The sequence below is a fragment of the Aedes albopictus genome, chromosome 3 (assembly GCF_035046485.1).
Source record: "Aedes albopictus strain Foshan chromosome 3, AalbF5, whole genome shotgun sequence".
Taxonomy (NCBI): domain Eukaryota; kingdom Metazoa; phylum Arthropoda; class Insecta; order Diptera; family Culicidae; genus Aedes; species Aedes albopictus.
The window spans coordinates 270001061-270024074 of NC_085138.1; the positions used below are offsets into that span (position 1 = coordinate 270001061).

Below are 23014 nucleotides of genomic sequence, written 5' to 3' on the forward strand. Positions count from 1 at the left end.
GAAAACTCAGTCAACTTCCACCGAACAAAAATCGAACTCTACTTTTTGTTAATAATTCTGTGACCCTGCTGTGTTTCGCGGTTCATACGAACGCAATCAGAAGAAGATAGATAAAGTTGATGGTACCCTCCAGCACATATTTCCAAAGCACTCCGTTACTAACTCTGACGTTACCGAAGCATCAGCCGACCAACAAAAATGTTGAATTTTAATTCACTCTAGTTTGTTCTCATCAACCGTAGCATAACAGAAAAGTTAAAAAGTGCATGACAATTTCATTTTCTCAATGCCCAAGGGGTAATCAAACCGATCCTTGCCTCAGAAACTCTCATCCGCATCCTGTGCATATTCACTATAAAGAATTAATTAAAATTGTCACTCTTGCTTAAGTAAGAGTGCCTTGCTCCAGTGTTGTGTATCGTTTTTACTGTATTGTGTTCCGTTTCTTCCCCCTATCCAGTGATTCTCTGCATTCCTCTCTAACGCAACGAAGTCTCAGTTTCTCCCAGATCTGTGTGACAGATAATGGCTTCAGCAATTCACAGGAACTCGGTGAGTATGGCTGTGGTTTTGACCCCGTACCGTAACGAAATAATTCAATGCTGTGGCATCACCAGGCGTACCGTATATGGGACCACTCGATGCGTACACCGACATATCGAGCTTAGCCGGCCGGACGTTGATTATCTCCGACAAAGACAGCATAGCGAGGCGATCGGGTGGCCATATCACACTACAGAAAGCAGCTTCCGTAGGCTATCGGTCAACGTCGAACCGCCTTTTCACGTCCACCTCCACCGATGAAACGTACGACCAAAGCCCGAAAGCATCATCCGGCTCATTCAACAAGCAATCCAAACAAAAATGGACAATATCGTTCGGATCGAAGGTAGGACAATGCAGAAAAAAGGTCTGTTTTAATAACAATTATTCTGAAATGTTGCCACCCACCAGGGACCACAAAAATCAAAACTATGCGAATTGCTGGACAGCTACAATAAGGGCATTCCGAAACTGACGTCTTCCGCCAGCAATTTTGATAAACCAGAGTATTTAGAAGCATTAGAAGGCCTTAAAAATTTACCTCAATCGTGGACCGATATTGTCAACTACAATGGTCAGTAGAGCACTTAACTTTAACGTTCGTGCAATTTGGAAAGTACAAAAAGGTAAACGTGTACTCTTTCTCTTCTTCCATTTCACAGGAATGAGCGAAACGGAGACGAAAATTCAATCTGCTATCTGGGAATTGGTAACGACGGAAGTGTACTACATCCTCGCCCTGCAGACCGTAACAGATGTAAGTTTGGCCCAATGGTGTACCATTTCGGGGTTTGATTTGGCGGAAACTGAACTGCGCGGTGGTGGACAACAGGAATAGGTATAGCAAAAGTTTGGTCTAGCATTCTGCTAGCACGCCAACCGGTTGTCTCAACTTATGTACCTATAGATGTGGTTCATATTCAATTTCCTGGCACGTGCTGACCCGGTACATGTGCCAACAGAACTTTTTTTTTTCTTTCTTTGCTTCAACCGTGTTATGATCATGGAATGATGGCAGTGATGATAATGATAATGATGATGATGCCAATGGTTTGCAATTATGTCTTCAGATAGTTGAACGAGTTGTGAAAAAAGTTTATAGAGTGGTCGCAAATGAAATGGGGAAGCACATTTAGGACTGTTCATTAACCGCGTAGAGCATCCCTTTAACTTCTTGTAGGCTTTTGTCTTTACAAAATTCTGATATATGTACAGGGGGTGGCCAAAATGTTTGAGATAGCCAACTTTTTTTTCTCTCCCAAAAAAGTTCATCATGCTGTAACTTTTCATAGAGTGCATCAAAAATTCTTAAATTTTGACTGTTTGTTAAACTTATTATATGTGCATCATTGGAAATTGAGCTCCATTGGTTGATATTTCACGAAGCTCCAATGTTCTGGTAAAACACTATTTTTAAACAACTAATTTTTGAACTGTCATATTTCGGAAACCAGTGAAATGAATTGAATGAAATTTTATCAAGAATATATTGATACTTGATACGACGTTTTAAATGTAATATTTTCTCCCGACTAATAAAGCTATACCGGTTTGATATTGTCATCCATATGAAGGAAACATGCAACCCATTTGAGTTGCATTATGAACATTATGCAACTCCAATGGGTTGGATTATGCAAAAAATCATTGCATAAAATATTTTTTGCAATTCAGTATCATAATTTCTATTTAATACTACCCTTTTTAGTATCATAATGACCTACTTTTCCGTACCGGTTCATTATGCAACTAAAATGAGTTCATAATGAAAAATAGTTGTATAATGTTCATAATGCAACTCATTTGAGTTGCATTATGAACATTATGCAACTCAAATGAGTTGCATTATGAAAAAAATCATTGCATAAATTTTTTTATGCAATTCAGTATTATAATTTCTATTTTTTACTACTTATTTCAGTATCATAATGACTTATTTTTCCGTACCGGTTCATTATGCAACTGAAATGAGTTGCATAATGAAAAATAGTTGCATAATGTTGCATAATTATGAACATTATGCAACTCAAATGAGTTGTATAATGAAAAAAATCATTGCATAAAATTTTGTATGGAACTCGTTGCAAAACTCGATTTTTTCAGCACTCTTCGTATTTATCCAACTCGGCAAGCCTCGTTGGATAAATGTACGACTCGTGCTGAAAAAATCAACTTTTTGCAACTCGTTACATAAATAACTAGTATGGAACTCGTTGCAAAACTCGATTTTTTTCAGCACTCTTCGTATTTATCCAACTCGGCAAGCCTCGTTGGATAAATGTACGACTCGTGCTGAAAAAAATAACTTTTTGCAACTCGTTACATAAATCACTAGTATGGAACTCGTTGCAAAATTTGATTTGATTGGATAAATGTACGACTCATGCTGAAAAAACCAACTTTTTGCAACTCGTTACATAAATAACTATTTTAACATTTTTCTTATATTCTACAAAGATGTCGAGTACACAGAAATACACAATTTTACTGAACATTGCAACTTTCTATCTTTTAAAAAGAGGAGGTTATTGGGTACAGTCGACTCTCCACATGTCGATGTTCTACATCTCGATATCTCTCCCTATCTCGATGGTTTGATCGGTCCCTTTGTAACGTTCTTTCTCGATCCTAAAGCTGACGGCTTAAGCGCCACCTTCCTCAAAGAAGGACCGTTAGCTCTGCTAAGTTACCCGGAAGAGACCTCCTTACTCAGGGCAGGTCAATGCTTGATCTGAACCGAAGTCACACCCCGACACACACAAACGCAATAGCCAATCAACCAGATTTGTACTTACCGATATGGACTTTCACAAACAAAACTCGAAATTATATAAAAAAAAAACTCAATAATCAATCAAAAAAAGAAGAAAAGAACCGCTTAAACTAAGTAATAACCAATCTAAAATTTCATCATCAACTTTATTACGTGACGTGAGAAAATTGTGCAGGCTTAGACTAAGTTTGAAGTACATTTAATTAATAAATTCAAAATTACGACCGCGAATACCAAAAAAACGATCGAATTTATCGAGTTTATTAAAGATAAAAACTCAACTTAACTTTTATTAGGAAATTCAGGAAAACCTACTATTTCCTACCTGTGACGTCACGTATCTTAGGCTATTTATATGTAATTTCGTTTTACAGTATGATTTTTAATTTTAGTGAGCAAAAAATAATGGACCGGTCTAACCTTTGCAATGGTGTTCTGCAACGAATATCCCGCGTCGGAATTCCCGCGACGTCGGAGCTCCTGCGACGTCGGAGCTCCTGCGACGTCGGAGCTCCTGCGACGTCCAAGATCGCCACCGAAGAACACAGTGCCTTAACAACCTACCTCTGGTCGTCACCAGTGGGAATGTCGGAACGACCTACGTGGCTCGCGCGCTGGCGTTTACTTCGGGGTACAGATATCCCCTGGTGATGTGGAGTGAAGCCGTTGTAGGTGTCTCGGCTACGCCATGCGACTTAGGGACGGGCGAGTCCACGTTTAAGCGTCTCGAGGTGTTACACGACACAACTCCCTTGAGGGTAGGCCACTTCAAATGGTTCGGTTGGTGTTCTTGGCCCCTAGATCCACGAACGAACGACGAACGGAATCCGAAAACGCTCCGATCAGGACTGGAGGTTGGCCGGATACGGGCCCACACTTGCCGCCCACGTTGCTTGGGCTTCACTGTCCTGCACAACGCGGTTTGTATTAACTTATTTGCTCATCTGAATAATAGAAAGGCTTACCTGAATTCACTTTAGCCAGGACAAATAACGGTTAGATTTTCTCTAACTAATTTCTAATCACGCTCGACAAATTCAAACGCTAAACACCAATAAAGCACATAAATCCAATCAGAAATATTTATAACTAATTAAAACGACCGAAAACTCACTTCAAATCTAGTCAAAAAAGTTTCAAATAAGAATCGATCAACTTAATATCACTCCGACAAAATCGAACTACTCGTCTCGAAGCACTCCACAATAGTAATCTAACCGACGCGCGATAGATTGGTTTGAGCCTAATTCTTGCGACGCAATTTCCTTCCATTGGTCGATTATCGAGAGAGCATTTAACTAAATCATGTTATCTAATCATTGTTTAAATTTTGTACCGGGATTGATTCTCTACGACGTAATTTATTCTCTACTGCGCAATAATTTTAAAATTAATATGGCTCGTTCTATTTCTGCCTTCAATAACTAGGTGGCGCAGGAGGGTTTGTGTCTTCGGTTCGCTTTTTGTTTCTGACAGCAAATACAAATTCACTGCAGCTGGTAGGTTACCAACCGACAGCCCTATGAAAATTATGAGAGCGGAGAGCAAATAGAATGAGAGCAAAACATAAAATTCGGAGAGAAAAACAAACGCTTTAACATGTATTCACAATGTCCTTACACCTTCAATCTGCATACATTTTAACTTTCTGTATGTCCATATCTCCTTATCACGATATCTCCCTATCTCGATGAGATCTCGTTCTTTTATGTTCTAGATCATGGTTTCCCAAACTGTAGGTCACGTCCCCCAGGGGAGGGGTCGCCGGCCTTCATCCAGAGGGTCGCGAGGGACAGTCGAATATTTTATTGTAACAGACAATAAATGAGAGAATTTCTATGGTAGGTTGCGAAAAGTACGTCTGCTGGCCAAAGGGGGTCGTGAACCTGAAAGTTTGTGAACCTATGTTCTAGATTTTCTCTCCATATGTCGATATGCCCATATTCGCAGGTTGCTAGATCTCAATTCGTGGGTGCAAACATTGATGGAATGCGAAGTGACATTTGTTTGTCGACGGGTTTTTCTAGTTACGGAGGGTTTTTCAATCTAGTGTGTATTTCAAATTGGTTCTGCATTTCAATCTTTCCCTATCTCGATGGTCCCTTCGATATCGAGATGTAGAGAGTCGACTGTATTTTCAATATTTATTTACCATACCATAACACATCAGCATTCACTTACACACCAAATTTTCAGCTTTTTTTATAAAATGGAAATATAATTGTAATATTTTCATAGTTCGAAACGTTTCTTTGTGCCATTTTTCGCTGAAAGCAGTTTTGCTGTACAAGAGTGAAAAAAATCACTCTTAAGCAAACTTTAGCTTAAGAAACTGTAATTCAGCTAGTTCTGTTTAGAGGTATATACTCCTAAAAATGAGCAATGAAACAGTGATTTTACAAGCTGGTGTTCATTGATCTTTGGAAAAAAAATGTATTTTCACATGCCACATAATTTTATAGCAGACGTAAAAAATATAAAAAACCTTGTTTACAAGTTATGAATGAAACTTCCTTAGGGACATGCACAAGCAGCGTCATATATCTCGTAGAGTATTAGATATTAAATTATGGCGTCATCGACAAAGTTGTTCAAAATTGCACTTTATACAACTTTTCCGAAAACTTCAAAATTCTATCTGCATTTTTTGAGAAAAAATGTTTTATCTTACTTCTAAGTAGATTGATTACTCAACTACTTAGGTCGAAAGATGCGCTTTGTCTTATGTATAAAATTCCCAGAGTTAACAGTAGCATATTAGCAGAGACATACAGCTCTTCACAGATATGTTGCTGAGCTAGCGGCCATATTTTACCTCTTAGAGAACATTAGCACTCTCCCACCTGAGCACTACTTCATGTTTACAGACAGTCTAAGCTCTCTGGAGGCTGTTCGGTCAATGATACTGCTGAAGCACTCAGTGTACTTCCATTCCATACGCCAAGTATTGTGTTCTTTATCCAAATGCTCATAAATCATCACCATAGCTTGAGCCCCTTCACATTGCTCGATTCCAGGCAATGGGAGAGCGGACTCTCTGGCAAAGGGGGTGCTAGCGAAGGCGATATTTACGAGCGTCAAATCGCCTTCGACGAATTCTTTCGCATTGGCCCTTCAGGAGACCTTGATGAGCTGGCAACACCAATGGAGAGATGGGTAGATGGTTCCACTCTAGCGTTGGGCAACTTTGAATCGATGTTCCCAACATCGATGTTTTTGTTCTGATTAATAGATTTTTTGAATCAATGTTGAAACTCCGCAATATCGTCCGAATCGATTTTTTTTTAGAATGCACTGTCTTAACGTTACATCACTTTTCATCCTAGATACGTGAAATGTTCGACGAACAATCTGAAATTTATTTTGATATTGAATTTATTTAGACAAATAAAACATCCCTTGAACTTGTACTCCTTGCTGCACCACTTTCCTTTAATTACTAACATATGCTGTGTCATTAGTTGGAAGCAGTTAGTACAATAGAAGTTTAGTGGGCTTTTACCCAAGGAACGGGGATCCGTAGTGCTTTAGGGGAAAGTGGGGTGAGATGCCATTTTTAAGTATTCATCGTTTTCAATGATAAATAGCCTCATTTGTTAGGTTTTCAAAGTGGTAGCAACTAGACAATATTTTCTTGATACTTTAGCAAAAACATTCACTAAACTGTTGCATTTTCAAGGATTTTTAGCAATTTTAAAAACTGGTTCGTATGTAAAACGGAAGTATTGCAAAAAAGCCATCTGCCATGGGGTAAGATGCCACTTCATGAAAACATTCAAAAATAATGTCCATCAGTTTTTGAGCATTTCTGATTCCCTTTCCCCCCTCTGTCATGCTTTTTACGTATAATAAAAACATGGAGTGTCACCCCCTCCCCACTAAACGATGGTCGTCGTATTTGAAAGACTCATAACATGAATAGCGTAGACATCAAAAACCATGCGCCTCCATGCATTCCTCAATCTCCTTGGAAACACATGGCGGGTAATAAAATCACCCGAAAACCTTAAGGTTGAAGGATTCGTCATTGACATAGCCGTCATCATTGAAATTTCAAAAGCAGTTTTCTCGCTCAAATCTAAAATGTTTCAATTGAAAATGTATTCACTGTAATGCATTCTCCACGCGGAATGCAGTGAATACATTTTCACTACGGAAATTTCAGTTACGAACGAGAAAACTGCTTTCGAATTTTCAATGATGACGATTATGTCAATGACGAATCCTTCACCCTTAATTGCAAACACGAAAACTGGAAGTTGCTAATTTTCATTGGGCGGCCTAGCTTCTAGAAGAATGTTTAATGCAAACATATCTTGACACCATTCACCTAAAGTAATGATCAAGTCCCATTCAGGAATGATTTGATGAGTTGTTCCATTTTACCCCATCTTGGCATTTTGGGCTTTGTTTCTCTGCTTTTTGCTGGCTGCTATACGGGCAATTTTCCTAAAGCATTTTTGTATTTTTCATCAACCTAATGACAGATTAGTGCGACACGTTTCAGCTATTGATCTAGTTCACAACGAATGCATTGAGGCCCATATGTGTGAGGATTCTGACAAAAATATACTTTTTCAAAAATTCCATGAAGCAAAGCCAATGGAGGCAGCCTCATACCTTTCAATCCCCCGCTTGTCCCCTAAACGCCGTTACATCTGCCAACATATCCAATTACATTATTGCTCGCATTTGCTTTCAAATCTGTACTCTGTCTTTCTCTCTCTCCAACAGCTATTTTTAGCCTGCCTTGAGGATATCCAATCGCACAACATCCTGACCGATGTTGATCAGAACAAGTTGTTTTCCAACATACGCGATATTTGCGAGTCGAACCTAAAATTCTGGACCTCGTACCTGCATCCGATGGTGAGTAGCTCTAATCTAATTGAATACGTTGATTTAATAGCTCTGGTTGGCCACCACGTACAAACGTCCGTTCACTTACATTTCGGTTTCTCTCTCTCCCACCCTCCCTCTTGCACATCCACTAACACTGGCAGGTTAAAGACAGCGTGGAAACCAAAGAACCGATGAGCGTGTACAAATTTAAGGACGGTTTTATGGAGTTCGCTTCCATCTTCATGCCCTACACCAAGTACTGTGCCGAGCAGAGCACTTGCCAGTACTACTGCAAGGAGCTGTACCAGAACAATTCGCTGTTCATGTCCTACTGTGCTTGGTGTGAGTCGCAGAAAATGTGCAACCGGTGAGTCGATCTGGATCATTTTCTCATTTGCCATCCCACCCACCACTGCAAAACATGGGTTTATGGTCCATCCTGGCAACAGTGATTCCCAACTTTTTTTATGTAATCGCAAATTTCAAAAGCCATTGTGTCTTTAAAACGTTATTGTAGCCTGCTAATATTCCTACAAAGTAACGAGAGCAGTCGAGAAAAGAATTCACCGCAGAAAAAAGAAGAAGCAGTATGAAGAAAGTGTCATTACTTAGGCGCAAAACAGTATGGAACAAATCAATATGCGGAGTTTTTACGAAACTGTCAAAGACGTGTAGACAAAACCAGCGCCGTCTCCGATCGTGGGCAATGACCTTGAAGGGAATTTGCTGACAGATAAAACTATGGTAGATGCTAGGTAAAAAGAGCACTTAGAGCATTTGTTGAATGGCGAATGCTTTGGTGATGTTTGTAGAAGTAGTTCTCACGTGCAATCAATTCTCATTACGGATTTTTATGCTTTTTTATGAGAAAGCTGCTTTTGAAATTTCAATGATGACGAAAACCGACTTCTTCTACTTTAATTGAGGTTGACTTTTAGTAGCAACAAAAGATTTGTGCAGTCAGTCTAAGATAAGCTGTAATTGAAGTATGACTTGAAAACAATTGATCCAATGCTCTATCGATTCCACTTGGTGGCTCCTAAATCATCCAACCTATGCTTTTGTTCGATCGCAAAATTTCACCATATCGTTGGGAACCTCTACGCAGGGACTGGACTGACCGCCACCGTTACCTTTAATCCATCATACGGCTAATTGATTTCGGGGTTATTTGGGTCGGTCGATTTGTTTGATGTTGGTTTTTTGCTTCTATCCTGTTCTCTGCCCGGTGAACGGTGGTGTGGCCCAATCAGACTTCGGTTGGCTGACATCCTGGTCCGGCCCATGCAAAGGTTAACAAAGTACGGTTTGCTCCTGGCGGCCATCAAAAAGCACATCGCCGACGAGAACGAAGGTGAAGCGATTGACGAGATGGTAAGTGTTTTTATGGGTAATTGTGGCAACACAAGCAGCAGCGGTCTACCGATACCACATTACTGAAATTGGTTTCCCTCCTTGGCATTCATTAATTTTATCCCCTGGATAGATACACTCGGTGGAGGAATTTGTGGCCGGTGTCAACGCTCATCTGACCACTCGACAGGAGAACGAACGGTTGAAGGGAATCAACGCCCGGATAGACTCGTACGAGGTGGTGGACTCCAACAATGAAAATTTGGACAAAATGGTTCGACAGTATAGCACGATGTTCGATCTATGTTTGCCGATGCAAGGAACCATCGAGGGGCGGAAGCTTTTCCTAGAAGGAGATCTCAAATTTAAGGACAGTTTGGGCAAAGTAAGTGCCAAGATAATTGCTTTCATGTTATGGGTTACTCAGAAGTCATCATTCCCCAATAGATCCAAGCATGGAAATTTAAAATGAAACCGTTGATGCATTTTAAATCCGCAATGTTTCAATTCAATTTTCTATGGAATTTTGATTCAATTATTGTTATGAAATTTGGAAACTGGTTGAAATTAATGTCCTGTCTGATATCGAATGATTTAATACGACCTACATATCAGGCAAAGATTAATCACGCAAAATATATACATTTGCATTTTTCAGATTGATGTGCATTGTTTTCTACTCACCGACTTTCTGCTGGTATGCAAAAAGAACAAACATGAAAATTTAAAGGTAAGTCTATGGAACCCAATCCTATCTAGAGACATAACTACCGTATATGCACGTCGCTATGTACACATATGTGCTCACACTCTCAGAAGAAATATTCACACCCATCCCCGTGGGAATATGCATTGCAAATGCACTATCCATTCCTTCTCATTCATATTTGAAATGTTTACCCTTTGGTTCGGAATCGGAACAGCTCCTGTGTGCCGAGTGTGAGAAAAAAGCTGATTGTTCTCATTTGTGCACATAACAGAAAACTCGGACCAACACCCTTCTCCGACCTCATACTTTTCACCTGTTCTCACCATAACACCGGCAGAACGATGTTGAATTTGTATCCATGAAGGTACGTTCTACATCATCCCATAGAGTCCACTACCCAGCAGCACGACCGGCACGTGTATTCTGAAAACCACTTCGGAAGTCCGATTAGAAGTCGGCAAATTTGCTCAGGAATGGAAAAAAATTACTTCGATTGTTCATTCAGTTAACCTCGTTATATGTTAAAGATACACATACTACGTCTGGTAAGTAATTAAACTTTGAGCATGGATTTGCGGGAAATGTAGGTACACGGTAAAAAATCTGCACTGTGATATAAACTGATTGGCACTTGAATTCGCACTACTGTTCAATCAGTTTGTTATCAATTACATATCATTTGACAAAGAACATCCAATGCCTCTTCAATTTTAATGTAACTTCACATCAATTCGTTGTTGACAATGTTTTGATTTCAAAACTAAAATTTAAAAAAAAAATGTGTACAGCCGCACCCAGATTCGATACCAGGACCTTTAGAGTCACGATCAACTATTTTACCACTACACTGCTTCACATCTGTTAGAGAGGTGCGAATCGAAGCGAAGCAAGTTCTACCGCCTGTCATCTATATTTACTTTCATGCCCAAAACAGTCATTACCAAATCAACAACTTTTCACTTTGGATCGTATTGCTTTTTACAGTAGTGCAAATCGAAGGGATTTTCTGTTGATTTTTCTGGTGGGTTTGTTTTGGTCCTCAAATCAAAACTGTCAGCACTGCGATCTCAAAGGAAAAGCACTTCTGATCATGTTGATTACGACATTGAATAGTTAAGGGATTTTTCCCTTACATCTAGCCTGCAGAATTTTTACCGTGAGGACCTCGAGATTCACGGTCTTCTGCTTTACCACTACATTACTTCACATCTGATGATGAGGTGCGAATCGAAGCGAAACACTTTCTACCACCTGTCATCTATATTTACTTTTATGACCAAAACAGTCAGCACCAAATCAACAGCTTTTCCCTTTGGATTGTATTGCTTTCTACATTACTGCAAATCGAAGTGATTTTCAGTTTATTTCTTCGGTGGGTTTGCTTTGGTTCTCAAATCAAAACTGACAGCATTGCGATTTAAAAGGAAAAGAATTTCTAATCATGTTGATTGCGACGTTGAATAGTTAAGGAATTTTTCCCTTCTATTCAGCGTGCAGAATTTTTACCGTGTACCAACAGAGTTCAAAAATCGTCCCTTGGAGTAGAACACAAAAGCATAATTATTGTTTGCCAAAAGGGATACTCCAGAATTTTGGGGCTTCACAATTCAGTATTAAATGTATTAAATTAAATATTCAGGATAAATGAATAAGAAAAAAACACACATCAACTCCAATATAGGTTCCGAAATTCACCTGTCAATGATGCTAGGTTTGGGTTTGGGGCCTATAAAGGCGAGGGTATTTAGCATGACCATGCTGAAGGTGACGGGTTCGATTCCCGTTCGGTTCATGAACTTTGCACATGGAAAATGGTCATTGGCAGAGGAAGCTCTCAATTAATGGAAGCAAAAGAACGATAGCATCAGCAGTGCACACAAATTAATTGAAATTCGCGAGAATCGCTCCCTGTCTGTTGAACCCATTCTTTACCAAAATGAGTTCACTTTTGAATCGCCTAACGTCCGTCCGTCAACATGTTGATATTTTATGAAAATGATTCAGTTGCCTCTGATTAAACCCACTATCGCACAGTGTTTTATTTTGCCGATTTCGTGCGCTTTTTTAATAACTTTTCAATAACTTTCAAAGGGCATCTTTCGACATGAAGAACTGGATGATCAATCCACCTTCGAGTGAGATGCAATATATATATTTTTTTTTTAAAGACAGATAGACGTGTCTTCGACAAAGTTGTGCAAAATGCAATTTTGAACAACTTTGTCAAAGACGTCATAATCTCATACTTTACGAGATATATTGCGTTGTATGTGCATGACCCCTAGAAATCATATATTTCATCATAACTTTTTAATTGGATTTTTTACATTTTTGCGTCTTCTACAAAGTTGTTCGGAATGTAAAAATACATGTTTTTGCTGAACATATAAAAACGCTAGCTTTTGAAATAACAAAGTTGTTTACAAATTACTGATTTTTATAGGGTAACTTTGAACTCGTCTCAAAATGGCGCAAAATGGCGCAGATAACCGTTTCCAATAATGAAACAACTATATTTCTACTATATGAAAATGGCATAAACTTTTGTATGCAAGTGTATGCTTTATGTGCTAATAGTTATCAAATATTGAAAAACTTAAAACTTAAAAAAAAGTTAGTTGGTAAAAAGTTATTATTTTACGGATTATAAAAAATTAACATATTAAAAAATCACTCAGGAACTTATTTTTATTATAACTTTTAATTCAGATTTTTAACATTGTTTGCATGTTCTGCAAAACTGTTGAGCTTATAAAAAACATACAATTTTGCTGAACATTGCGACATTCTATTAAGTTATTAAATTATTTGAATATTTGTTAACTGTTTGTTTGTTTACCATAATACATCAAGCATACACTTGCATATAAAAGTTTCAGCCATTTTATATAGTAGAAATATAGTTGTTTCAATATTCGAAACGGTTCTCTGCGCCATTTTGCGTCGAAAGCAGTTAGACGAGTTCAAAGTTACCCTATTGAAATCAGTAATTTGTAAATAACTTTGTTTTATTTCAAGAGCTAGCGTTTTTCGATGTTCAGCAAAAACATGTATTTTTACATTCCAAACAACTATACACCAGACGCAAAAACTGTAAAAAATCTCGTTTAAAAGTTATGATGAAATATATGATTTCTAGGGGTCATAATTTGTAATATGTAATTTGTTGTTTTATTGTAAACGATAACCTTTTAGTTGCTACTTTACATGAGGTCAAGGATTCTGGCATAGGAAACATTATTGAGGAGCAAAATAAAACTAACAAACTAGAATCAAAAGTAACATAAACAAATTTGAAGTGAAATTAAGGAAAAAGACTAATCAATATTTAGAATACAGCTGCATCTAGTATCGGTCTGAGCTTCTGACTGCATTTTTGAAGGCTGTGATGGTTGGCTTCTGCTTTACGTCCAGTAGTCTATTCCAAACTCCGGCAATCAACACACTTTTCTTGGTCGTTGTTGTGTGTCTTGGAACAACAAACGTCCTGGTTCGTTGCTGCTGTTCACGCACCAGATGGTCCTGGATGTATTCCGGGAGGCTGCCGTCGTACCCCTGTCGTATGAAGCAGCAAGTTCGAATATGGTAGTTAGTGGGTAAATCATGACCGAGAATACTGTTCCTAACCGTGGCTGTTGTTTCCCGGCGTCGAAGACCATAAACGAACCGCACCGCAACCGCACATACAACGCAATATATCTCGTGAAGTATGAGATTTACTATTATGACGTCTTTGACAAAGTTGTTCGAAATTGCATTTTGCACAACTTTGCTGAAGACGTCAAACATGTAACTGCATATTTTGGAAAAATATTTTTTCTATCTCACTTATAGGTGGATTGATCATCCAGCTCTTTATGTCAAAAGAAAAGGGCATCTTATGTAGAAACTTTTCCGAAAAAACTATATCGCAAAAATCAACGGTTGCAAAGTTACACAGCGCAACATTTTTTTGTCTCAAGAGCAAACTTATGTGTCTCCGAAGGTTTTTGAGCCGCTGAATCCGAATCCGGGCTCAGATTTGCTCCAACACGTCACAATTTTGAGCTATACCTCAATTTATAGGGCAAAATATGCAATTTTGGGCTTTTTTGACTGCAAGCCATTAAGCATGGAAATATTTTTTTTTTGAGCAATCAAAAGGTTAATTGGTCAATTAACATCTAAATTAACGACTCATGCAAAATATTTCGTTTTACCTAATCAAATTTGATAGATTTAAGCATTTTATATTAGTATGAAAACTTGCATGCAACTTTTGGAGGGTGACTTGTATGGGAAATATCGTACCTAACATAAATAACTTAAAACTATCAAAATCAATTTGGTAAAACCAAATATAATAAATTAAAAATCTTTGGTAAAACGAAATATTTTGCATGAGTCGTTAATTTAGATGTTAATTGACCAACTAACCTTTTGATTGCTCAAAAAAAATATTTCCATGCTTAATGGCTTGCAGTCAAAAAAGCCCAAAATCGCATATTTTGCCCTATAAATTGAGGTATAGCTCAAAATTGTGACGTGTTGGAGCAAATCTGAGCCCGGATTTGGATTCAGCGGCCCAAAAACCTTCGGAGACACATAAGTTTGCTCTTGAGACAAACCAAAAGTTAATTTTTGTTACGCTGTGTTATTAAAAAAGAGCACGAAATCGGCAAAATAAAACACTGTTCATCGTCGAGATTACTTTTTGAAATTTGTACTTCCTCTTGGGCAATCAATTAATTTTTCAAATTATCTGCTCTGAATGGAGAACTTTTTTGACTGGTTCCAAAGGAAAACTAACCCAAACATAGCTTTGTTCTAAAGATAAACTCAACTTCCACGATTGCAACATTATACGCCAGGATCGAGAAGACCATTATGGGCACGGTGTCAAAATTTTGATTATTATCGAACTTTCATGTACCTCGGATTTTTCTTCATAGAATGTTAGAATTTCGGCTAAATGCAAAATTTGAAAATATTCTGTCGGGGAAATTTTGAGTTAGCTGAGTTTTTGGCTATTTTCCATACTAACAATCAATAAAAACTATTTTAACCCAAAAAAACATCCCATACAAAATGTATGGAAAAATTTTCGCCAATATTTTCTAGTTTTCCGATTATGAATATATAGCCCAAATACTAATCATTTTCGAAGAAAAATCCGAGGTACATGAATGTTTGATAATAATCGAAATTTTGACACCGTGTGGGGGAGTTCTTTTGGGGATCAAAAAGACTTACTCATTTTATGGAATTCCAATCCCGACTCATCCTGGCGTAGAAATTGTCGCATGCCAAATGAACGTAAAAGGTAAAGATATCTGCGTAGCTTCCGTTTACATTTCTCCAGGAGTTACAAATAAACGCCGTCATCTTTGGAATGCAGTTTCTGCACTATCACATCCAGTTTCAATTCTGGGTGATATGAACTCACATGGTACTGGGCGGGGCGAACCACATAACTATCAAAGAGCGGATATTTTCTATGATTTATGCGACGATTTCACCTTGAACGTTTCGAATACAGGTGAAGAGACACGTATTGCATCCCTCGGAAAAGCACTGGGTTCAAGTTCACTCAAATGATTGTTTGTGGAAGGTGATCGAAGATCCTCATGATAGTGATCACTTGCTCATTATAACCACCATCAAAAATAATAGTGAAATGTCAGACCAGCCAATTCAGGTTCCCGTTGAACTCTCTCGACACATCGATTGGCAAAAATATGGAGCAGCGGTATCCTTTGGAATCGAATCGTTTAATCCCCTCCAACCATTGGATGAGTATCGATGCCTGTCTGAACTGATACACAAGAGTGCATTAGAATCACAAAAACTACGTGTTCCAAGTGCAACCTACAAAGTAAGACCAGCCACACTAGGCTGAGATGATGATTGCACCCAGTTATATCTTAAAAAATCGGATGCTTTCAAAACTTTTCGTAGGCACGGTACCTCAGATCTTTATCAAGAGTACGCTAAGCTCGAAAGACAGCTGAAGAACCTGCTGAAAGCGAGAAAGCGTAGTTATTGGCGACACTTCATTGAGGGTCTCTCAAGAGAAACTTCAAAGACAATGCTTTGGAGAGTGGCTCGCTCTTCTTCTAATGAGAGTGACGAATACTCCAACCGTTGGATATTCAGCATCGCGAAAAAGGTCTGCCCAGACTCAGTCCCAGCACAACCGATTTCTTGGGAAACATCCTCAAAAGACCCTTCACAATGCTGGAAGTTTCTATGGCTCTTCTTTCATCAAATAATTCCGCTCCGAGACGCGATATAAGCTCAATCTTTTTAAGAATCTCCCAGATATCGCGAAAAGACGACTACGGGACCTGTTCAACTCTCGTTCATGGAGAACAACATTGTTCCGCCAGAATGGAGACAGGTCAAAGTAATAGCTATTCAAAAGCCTGGTAAACCAGCTTCTGATCATAATTCATACCGCCCAATTATTATGTTATCATGCTTAAAGAAATTGTTGGAATAAATTATCCTATCGCGACTCGACCATTGGGTTGAATCGAATAACATGCTTTCAAATACACAGTTCGGGTTTCGCAAGGGCAAAGGAACAAACGATTGTCTAGCGTTGCTTTAAACAGATATTCAACTGGCCTTTGCGAAAAAGGAGCAACTGGCTTCAGTTTTTTTGGATATTAAAGGCGCCTTTGAGTTTCGATAGGCATATTGTCAGAAAAACTGCACAATAGTGGACTTCCAGGAATTTTAAATAATTCCTTGTCAAAAAAACACATGAGTTTCAATCTCGGACAACTGACAACTTCCAGAATTGGCTACATGGGCCAACCCCAAGGCTCATGTTTAAGTCCCTTGCTTTATATTTTTTATGTGAAAGACATTGATAGCTGTCTGAAAGGACAATGCACGCTAAGACAACTTGCAGATGATGCTGTGGTTTCTCTAAAAGGCCCACATCTTGGCCCACATGCAGAAATGTTGCAAAGACCACTGCAAAATTCTCTAAATAATCTGTCAATCTGGGCAAGAGATATAGGGATCGAGTTTGCTCCGCAAAAAAAAACTCAATTGGTTGTGTTTTCTAGAAAGCGGAACCCAGCCCAACTAAAACGCAATCTTTTGGGAATAGAAATCGACCAGTCTTTGACTTCCGAAATACCTTGGGGTCTGGTTTGATTCAAAAGGCACTTGGGGTACCCAAATCAAGTATTTGGTGCAAAAATGTCAACAAAGGATCAATTTCCTACGCACAATTACCGGAACATGGCGGGGTGCTCACCCGGAAGACCTCATAAAACTTTACAAAACGACTATTCTCTCTGTTATTGAGTATGGCTCTTTCTGCTTCCACTCAGCAGCAAACTGCCACCTAATAAAGCTGGAACGAATTCAATATCGTTGTGTGCGCGTTGCCCTCGGATTCATGCACTCAACGCATAATTCGAGCCTAGAGGTCCTGGCAGGGGTGAAACCTCTCCAGAACCGCTTCTGGGAACTCTCGCTAATGTTACTTATCAAGTGTGGAGTGAGCAACACACTTGTCATTGAAAACTTCGAAGAAATGCTCAGTCTGAACACTCAGTCAAAATTCATGAGAATCGATCTTTTCTACATGTCATCTGACATAAGCCTACCAAGTTATACTTCTCCTCGTGTACACTTCACTAATGACAGTTCCTCTGTTAAATACGATCTGTCCATGAAACAACTATTCATGGAATACCAGATCAACTTCGATGTACATCTATTCCTCGCTTTTTTAACGAAAAGTACCAAAATGTCAATTCCTATATGAGATTCTTCCTGATGGGTCTCGCATAAATGGATCTACTGGTTTCGGTGTCTTCAATGAAAATTTCACCGCCTTCCGCAAACTTCAGGAACCTTGTTGCTGAGCTGGCAGCAATCAACTTCGCTTTCTGAATGATTTCCAACATGCCATTTCTTAGACCATTTTTTCATCTTCTCGGATAGCTTTAGTTTGATTGAGGAACTCCGGTCGATGAAACCTGTAAAACATCCATCTTACTTTCTTACAAAAATAAGGGAGCAGATGGGTGCACTGGTCGAAAGATCATACAAGATTACCTTTGTATGGGTCCCTCCCCTCACATTGCTCAATTCAAGGCAATGAGAAGGCGGACTCTCTCGCAAAGATGGGCGCACAGGAAGGTGGCGCACACATCTATGATAGAAGAATTTCACACGATGAATTTTTCCATTTTGTTCGCCAGAGTTCTGTTCAAAGTTGGCAAAATGATTAGCGAGATGGCCAGCTGGGACGGTGGTGACATTCCATTATACTTAATGATTCCTTGCGAGTGTGGTGGTATGGTTTGGATGAAAGTCGAAATTTCATTCGCGTGATGTCAAGATTTATGTCCAACCATTTACTCGCTAGATGCGCATTTACACAGGATTAACCACGTGTTGAGCAACGTTTGTACTAAGTATGGTTTCGGTTATGATGACATCGACCACGTAGTTTGGCAATGCCCGGATAATGACGCCTCCAGAGTGCTACTATTGGATACCCTTGGGGCCCGAGGTAGACAACTCTTTGTTCCGAGTCAGGGATGTGTTGGGACCCCACGATCTCCCCTATATGCAATCCATTTATAAATGTCTCCGCTCGTCTGGTATAAAAATTGTTGGAAGACTGAACAAAAGTGAAGTCGTAGTATGCCATGAATGTTATAGAGTTTAAGATTGTCAGAAATAAATGTATTCTAGTTTTAACCACCACTGAAGACACACGTCTACAAGCTACTTTCTACAGGTTATGGGCCTGTTGCTAGCAAGCTAGAATATTCAAGACACGATTCAAGATGACTTCAAGTTCCGGAACTCAACCTAGCGGTTTCCCTGGAAGCTCATACGGTGGATCAAGCCTTCCAGCTCATTCGAGGCTGTGGAAGAACAGAAGGATCTTCGTGCGAAGCTGAAAATCATCTTGTTGCTGGATCCATCGATCTACGTTCACATCGAGGATGCGGAATCGGCCAGAGAAGCCTGGGATCGTTTGGAGCAAGCATTCGAGGACAAAGGATTGGCTAGGCAAGTAGGACTACTGCACAAATTGCTTCGTTTGACCCTGGAAAGCTGCACTAGCATGGCAGAGTACGTCAACGAGGTGGTAGCTACTTCCAACCAGCTGAATTCGTTGGATTTCAAGATCCCGTCGCTGTGGGTTGGAATGCTGCTACTGGCCGGTCTCCCGAAGCAGTTCAAGCCGATGATTATGGCGCTGGAAAACTCCGGCGTGGCAATCACCGGGGACTACGTGAAAACCAAGTTGCTGCAAGAGGAAGATGATTATCACCATAGCAACGGAAAAAATAATCAAGCCTTCGCAACCAATAAACGGCAGGATAGAAACGGGAAGCAGAAACAGACGTCTACTGCACCGAAGGGTCCAAAATGCAGAAAATGTAACCGGTTCGGACACATCGCAAAGGACTGCAGGGAAGCACGGAAGGGCGACACGTTTTGCACGGTACTATCAACGTTCGACTTGGGAGAAGCAGACGATTGGGTTTTCGATTCGGCCGCTTACGCACACATGACGCCAAGCAAGGACCTACTGGAAAGCTTCGACGATGGATGCGGTAAGGTAATGGCAGCTAACGGCGGCATGATGGACATCGTCGCTAGTGGTACGGCAAGGATTTGGCCGGCGTGCCAGAAGGACAAGGACGGTGTTGCGATTAGTGACGTTCAGCTGATCCCTTCTCTGACTACAAACCTTTTGTCAATAAGCAAAATTGTTCAGAAGGGTTATTCGGTGAACTTCACGAACCAAGGATGCAGGGTGCTGAATACCGAAGGCAAAGTTGTGGTGACTGGCAGCCACGTGAACAACCAATTCAAACTGGACAAGGCAGGCAGCGGACCGAAAACAGTATTGGCCTGTACATCCATTGGAAGCATGGAGCTGTGGCACAAACGAATGGGCCACTTAAACGGAGAAAACATTAGGAAGCTCGCAAATGGTTTAGCTGATGGAATCCGGATCAACGAGAAGGCTACGAAGGATTGTCGAATCTATCCGATGGGGAAGCAGGCTAGGCTACCATTCGGCAAGGAAGGATCTCGAGCTTCAGAAGTGCTGCAGTTGGTTCATTCCGACATCAACGGACCGATGGAGGAGACCTCTCTAGGGGGTAATCGTTACTACATCACCTTCATCGACGACAAAACTCGGCGCACGTTTGTATATTTCCTGAAACGAAAATCGGAGGATGAAGTCATGAACGTTTTCCGAAACTTCCACGCTATGGCGGAGCGCCAGACCGGAAAGAAGTTGAAGTCCATCCGGACCGACAATGGTAAGGAATATACTAACAAAGGCTTTCAATCTTACCTCAGTTCGAAAGGAATCCGTCACGAGACCACAAACGACTATACCCCCGAGCAAAATGGCATGGCGGAACGTGCTAACCGGACGATTGTGGAGAAGGCACGGTGCTTGTTGTTCGAGTCCAAGCTCTCGAAACGTTTTTGGGCCGAAGCCGTGTCAACCGCTGTCTACTTGACCAACCGATCGCCAACCCGTGGTCACAACATGACGCCCGAGGAAGCCTGGAGTGGAAAGAAGCCAACTCTGTCGCACGTGCGTATTTTCGGAACGAAGGCCATGGTTCAGATTCCGAAACAGAAGCGACGCAAGTGGGATCCAAAATCGTTTGAGTGCATCTTGACTGGTTTTGACGAGGAGACAAAAGGATACCGTCTGTACGACCCGCAGAAGAAGACGACCATCAAGAGTCGTGAGGTAATCTTCTTGGACGAGGCAGCTGCTGAAGCTAGCGAATCGGGAGCGGTGCAGCGGGACAAGCCTTCCTCGCTGATTCGACTGGACGTTCAAGACTTTGCAGAGATGTCACTTCAACCTGTACCTACTCAGCCCGAGCCAAATGCCTCAAGCAATACCGGTTCCGATGATGACGGCGAGGACGATTCTGAAGATTCAACTGACGAGAGCGATACATCTACAGCAACATTGACTGACCTTGTGCTCCCTTCACGACAAACTTCAGAACCACCTCGGTCAAAGGTGTTGAGGCGCAGTCTCCCGTCCACGTACTGCCAGGCAAGTTTAAAGATTTTTCTATTCAAAGTGCTGGTATTCCTGGTTTGAAAATTTCACAGATAGCCATTTCTGAGGACGATGCGAGCGATTTCGAAGGCTTCACCGATGACGATGCGCCAAACCATGGGTGCGTTGCGATGACTACCGAGCTGGATGATCGTTATTCGGAGGACCCCCGGTCACACCAAGAGGCTTTCCGACGAGACGACAGCGAGTGCTGGAAGCGTGCGATGCAGGAAGAATTCCAGGCACTGGTAGACAACAATGGACTCTCACCGAGCTGCCGAAGGGACGGAAACCAATAAAGTGCAAGTGGGTCTACAAAACAAAGCTGGATACAGATGGACGAGTGCAACGTCACAAGGCGCGATTGGTAGTAAAAGGCTACTCTCAGCGAAAGGGGGTAGACTATGACGAGACCTACGCCCCTGTCGTCCGGTACAGTTCGCTGAGGTACCTCTTTGCCCTAGCTGCCAAACATAATCTAGCCGTGGACCAAATGGACGCTGTGACGGCGTTCCTGCAATTGCAGGAACATGAATTCAAAGATTGTATTTCATAGAAAATGTGATAATCTTTCAAATGGGAGATTAAAAACCTGCGATAAGTTTGTCCATTTTCAAGTTATACACAGTTAAAGCTAAGCCGCCACAATGGCCGACTTTACCACCTACTAACGCGCAAATCTCATTGAAAACCGAACCAGTGCACCGTATTTTTTTTTTTATTTTAAGCTTATTACAAGTGAGCAAAAGCAAAATAAAAATTTAACAATCGTCGCAAGCTCTCTTCTTGAGATTTGTCCATTTAAATTTCTGGTGCAATATTGAGTTGCGATTTCAAGGCGTTTGTCTTTAAAAAGTTTGCACTTACGAACCTAACATCCTGTAAAATGGCTTCTGTCTACTTTTTCTCCTGATTCTGACAATCAGTGACTGCAGGCAATCGGCCATCATATTGGAATCCATCTTATTGAGTTCAGCTGATATGTAATTCTTACTAGCTTCCTCATTACCCTTGAGTAGATAAATGGCAGCTTAAGGACTGTTCATTAAAGAAAGTGGACACCTGTTTTTCAATAGAAAATATGCATTTTCGAACAAATTCATTAGTTTATTTTTTATAAATGACAATCAATATACATGTGGCCAATTTCACGTGAGTTTGAACATTTACTTCGCTTTTCGGAAGAACGCTCGGACTTTCCTCTTGATACCTCCCATTAGATTCTGCACAACTTTCTCGGTAACTTTTCGTTGTGCCGCAGGTCAATTTTTTTTTAATCAATCAACAGAGCTTGCTTCTCTTCCATCTTTCTTAAGATGCCGCTTAATTATTGTACAGTATCTTTCCACAGGACGCTGTTCAGAGAAGTTTTGTGGATTTTGCCATTTTTCGACAAAATCGACTTTTTCCGTCTTGAGCATCTCTAGTGTAAAAGAAGCGTAATAATCGGATGCCAGATCCGTCTAAAACAAAAGAGGATCCGTATGTTTTCGGTAGATAAGTAGAAGTCGATTTTTGATGCATTCCTTTCTCTTATTTTCACAGTTGATTGTTCCCGTTGTGAAATACGAAGAACTCTTTAAGCCACATGAACAATTGGCTTGCCACACTAAAAACGTTTTCCCAAATTTTTCAGTTCTGATGTACCCTACATCATCCGGCACATCTGTCCCCTGCTTAGCGTTAAAAAATTGCGGTCCCGGAATTGTATTAGTAAGCCAAT

The 23014-nt window shown here is 40.3% G+C and overlaps 1 protein-coding gene across 7 annotated transcripts in view; it reads left to right on the plus strand.

Moving 5' to 3' along the window:
- Positions 1-23014, plus strand: part of LOC109433210 (pleckstrin homology domain-containing family G member 5) — a 446136-nt gene that overhangs the window by 414678 nt on the left and 8444 nt on the right. For all 7 annotated transcript variants that reach the window (XM_062860800.1, XM_062860795.1, XM_062860798.1 and 4 more), the window contains 9 exons: positions 461-552; positions 618-889; positions 955-1117; positions 1206-1300; positions 8051-8185; positions 8320-8525; positions 9412-9532; positions 9645-9896; positions 10170-10241. In XM_062860800.1, coding sequence (XP_062716784.1) covers positions 461-552; positions 618-889; positions 955-1117; positions 1206-1300; positions 8051-8185; positions 8320-8525; positions 9412-9532; positions 9645-9896; positions 10170-10241 — 1408 coding nt within the window. The remainder of the gene's footprint in view (positions 1-460; positions 553-617; positions 890-954; positions 1118-1205; positions 1301-8050; positions 8186-8319; positions 8526-9411; positions 9533-9644; positions 9897-10169; positions 10242-23014) is intronic.